Source organism: Mustela nigripes, chromosome 16, assembly GCF_022355385.1.
Source record: "Mustela nigripes isolate SB6536 chromosome 16, MUSNIG.SB6536, whole genome shotgun sequence".
NCBI lineage: Eukaryota > Metazoa > Chordata > Mammalia > Carnivora > Mustelidae > Mustela > Mustela nigripes.
In genome coordinates, this window is record NC_081572.1 from 20,702,854 (window position 1) to 20,706,905 (window position 4,052).

At 37.7% G+C, this 4,052-nt stretch overlaps 1 protein-coding gene across 1 annotated transcript in view; it reads left to right on the plus strand.

Annotated features, from left to right (window-relative positions):
- Positions 1-4,052, plus strand: part of LOC132003351 (keratin-associated protein 9-3-like) — a 19,905-nt gene that overhangs the window by 12,269 nt on the left and 3,584 nt on the right. Inside the window, exon 2 of the mRNA XM_059378736.1 lies at positions 21-59. Within this exon, the coding sequence (XP_059234719.1) occupies positions 21-59 (39 nt within the window). The remainder of the gene's footprint in view (positions 1-20; positions 60-4,052) is intronic.

Here is a 4,052-nt window from a genome sequence, read left to right on the forward strand (position 1 = left end):
ACAGTCCTGCTGCCGCCCAGCCTGCTGCTGCTACTGCTGCCAGCCCACCTGCTGTGAGCCCACCTGCTAAAAGCAAGCCTGCTGATTTCTGATTTGAAGTTTCAACCTCCAAATCAATTCATGAACTAATTATCTCTTCTAGCACCCATGGATGGCTAACAAATTCTTGAATTTTTATTTGGTTTTTGTTGTGGGGGGATACCAAATATTTGGGCCTCACAGACCTATCTAATTCCATTCAATTCCGGAAAGACCTTGATCACCCCAATGACGCTGCCAAAATACAAACTTAACTCAAGAAATTGCTTCAGCACACATTTGAATCTACTCTGTGACTCAGTGTCACCGATGCCACAGAAGAATCATCTCTCCTATATTTACCTCCTATACTCCACCTTTCTGCAAACTGCACTTTTTATGAAAGAGGAATAATATACCAATGCCTATTAAATTATATCTATTTGGTGCAGCAAACATATCTCTTTCTCTTCATTGAATGTGTTTGTGATACATATTTCATAAAAAGCCACAAAAGATTTTAGTCTACCTTTGCTATACCACAATTATTTCGAGGAAATTTTATCAGATCTAATGGAGGTTAATCCCCAGAGAAAGATAGAGCAAAGGCAGTTATAAAGGGCCTCAGAAGTGGCACAGGCTCTATTTCCATATCCTGACCTCATAAAGTACTTTTATAACCAGAAAGTTATAGAAGCCAGGAACTCTGAATCCAGAGCCAGAATATGATGTATTTTTTTAAGTCTGTTAAAGGAATGCTCTTTCACGCAATCTTCAAACTCTGGGAATATAAGGCTAATATATTACACTCTTCCATTTATACATAGCCTTGCAGAGTAAAGCAAGAAAGCTACAAGTTGCAGAAGGCTCTCTGAGGAAATATGCCTTTAGTTAGATGGAGGATTTAACTTTTCCCATTTCTAAACTGAAAGTGAAGATAATAATGTAACTAATTTGGTTTAAAATTTTCACTTAGAAATACATGTATTTATTATATATACACACATGTATACATACATAATACACAACAAATGAAAAAAATACATACAGTGAACTTATACATATTTATTTATTTATTTGACAGAGAGGGAGAGCAAAAGAAAGGGTAGCAGCAAGCAGAGAGAGGAGAAGCAGGCTCCCAGCCTGATGTAGGCCTCGATCCCAGGACCCCAGGATCATGACCTAAGCTCAGGACAGACACTAACCTGGCACACCAGAATGCACACAGATTTAAACACAGCATTACGAAATACTTCATGAATCTGGGTAGTTTTCAGACAAGGATCAAGATTAATTTGTGTTTTCTCGGACTCAGAACTGGAGGGAGCCAGGGCCTCGTGGTCAGTTGAGCAACCGATTCTTGGTTTCAGCTCAGGTTGTGATCTCGGGGTCATGGGACTAAGCTCTAGGCTTAGCTCAGAGTCTACTATGGCCTCTTTCTCCCTCTCCTTTGGCCCCTCCACTCTGCTTCTTCTCTCCCTCTCTCTCTTCCCCTCTTCCCTTCCGCCTCTCCCTCTAAAATAAATAAATCTTAAAAAAAAAAAAAAAAAGAACTGGAGGGAGCTGAAGATAATTCTTTTTCATTAAAATATTGCTTTGGTTAATGGGGCGCCTGGGGGGCTCAGTCCTTAAGTGGCTGCCTTCACCTCAGGTCATGATCCCAGGGTATGGAGATTGAGCCCCGTATAGGGCTCCCTGCTAGACAGGAAGGCTGCTTCTCCCTCTCCCACTCCCCCTGCTTGTGTTCTCTACTCTGTCAAATGAATAAATAAAATCTTAAAAAAATATATTACTTTGGTGAAGATTACAATACTTAATTCATTAAAGAGTTAATGGAATAGCATGGAGGACATGGGGAGTTAGAGAGGAGAAGGGAATTGGGGGAAATTGGAAGGGGAGGTGAATCATGAGAGACTATGGACTCTGAAAAACAATCTGAGGGGTTTGAAGTGGCGGTGGTGGGTGGGAGGTTGGGGTATCAGGTGGTGGGTATTATAGAGGGCACAGATTGCATGGAGCACTGGGTGTGGTGAAAAATAATGAATACTGTTATGCTGAAAATAAAAAATAAATTAAAAATAAATAAATAAAACTTTTTTTAAAAGAGTTAGGAAGTCAAGAAATTAGAAAGCATGAGTAAAAGATAACATGTAAGCAAAGAATCAGTTTCCCCAACATTTCTTCTAGAGACCTGATCCAACCTAGAAGACACCCTTGAACAACAGAACAAAAATGGAAACATGTTTTGTCCTTTTGTTTCTTTAACTACTGACCACATTCAGGTATCACTACCTAAGAGCTCCTGCTGAGAAAAAAGTATAAAATAAAATGACAGGTGACTTGGGTAAAATGCAAATCTGGCTACTTATCATTACAATACACTGCCAATCATTCATTCCTTCCATGATTCAACAAGCCTTTACTGAGTGCCTATATTCAAGATTGTGCAGAAGGCACTATGTAGAATACCAAAATGAATCAGACATAGCAGATCATGCCTTAAGGAATGAATGATCTGGAAGAACAATTATATAATTTTAGCCCTGTAGTGTCTGAGAGATCATCTCATTTTACAGATGAATAAAACAATGTTCAGGGGGATTAAGTATTCTGAGGTCACAGAATACACTTGTTGGTAGAACCTGTTTGAGAAGCCTGTTTAGTTCTATTAGCTTAATTTAGTTCTCATAATCACCTAAAGCTGGACTCCTTTAAAATACCTTTTAGCTTAAAATTCTATGATCTCTTTAATTCAAAAGCACAAACTAAAAGTACTTGTGGATTTGTCAATAGGGGGATGACTGAATAGACTGTGGTATGATCACACTCTGGAATAGTGCATAGCTATTTAAAAGAATAACTAATACATATGGGATAGGCTAAAAAAATAGATAAGCTAGATAAAATGGATAAATTCCTAGGGGCGCCTGGGTTGCTCAGTGGGTTAAGCCGCTGCCTTCTGCTCAGGTCATGATCTGAGGGTCCTGGGATCGAGGCCGCATCGGGCTCTCTGCTCAGCAGGGAGCCTGCTTCCCTTCCTCTCTCTCTGCCTGCCTCTCTGCCTACTTGTAATCTTTGTCTGTCAAATAAAATAAATAAAATCTTTTAAAAAAATGGATAAATTCCTAGAATCACATAATGTATCAAAACTGAATCATGAAGAAATAGAAAATCTAAACAGATTTAGTGAGGAGATTAAATCAGTAATAAAAAAAAAAACAAAAAACCTCCCAACAAATAAAATCCCAGTACCAGAAGCTTCACTGGTAAACTTCACCAAACGTTTAAAGAAAAGTTAAAAATCAATCATCCTCTAACTCTTCTAACAAATTAAAGAGGGAACACTTCCAAACTCACTCTATGAGGCTATCATTACCCTGATACCAAAGCCAAAGACACTACAGAAGATAAAACTAGAGACCAATATCCCTGATGAATATTGATACAATAGTCCTCAATGAAATACTACCAAACAGAATTCAACAGTACATTGAAAAGATTACACACCACGACCTAATGGGATTTTATCCTAGAATGCAAGAGTGGTTCAACAGACAAAAAAAAAAAAAAAAAAATCAATGAATATAATACATCGCATAACAGAACAAAGGGGGGAAAACACATGATTATCTCAATAGATGGATGAAATTCAACATGCTTTCATAATTTAAAAAAAAAAAACAGAAAACAAAAACACTCAACAAACTAGGAATAGAAGGAAAGTACATCAGCCTGGTAAAAGCCATATATGAAAGCCCACAATAAAATCATACACAGTGGTAAAAGACTGAAAGCTTTTCCTCTAAGATTAAGAAAAAGAGAAGGTTGCCCACTTTTATCTATTCTATTTCTTATCACACTGGAAGTCCCAGCTAAAGCAATTAGACAAGAAAAAGAAGTAAACAGCATCCAAATAAGAAAAAAGTAAAACTGTCTCTTTTTGCAGATGACATGATCTATAGAAAACCCCAAAGACTCCACAAGAAAGAAAGAAAGAAAGAAAGAAAGAAAGAAAGAAAGAAAGAAAGAAAGAA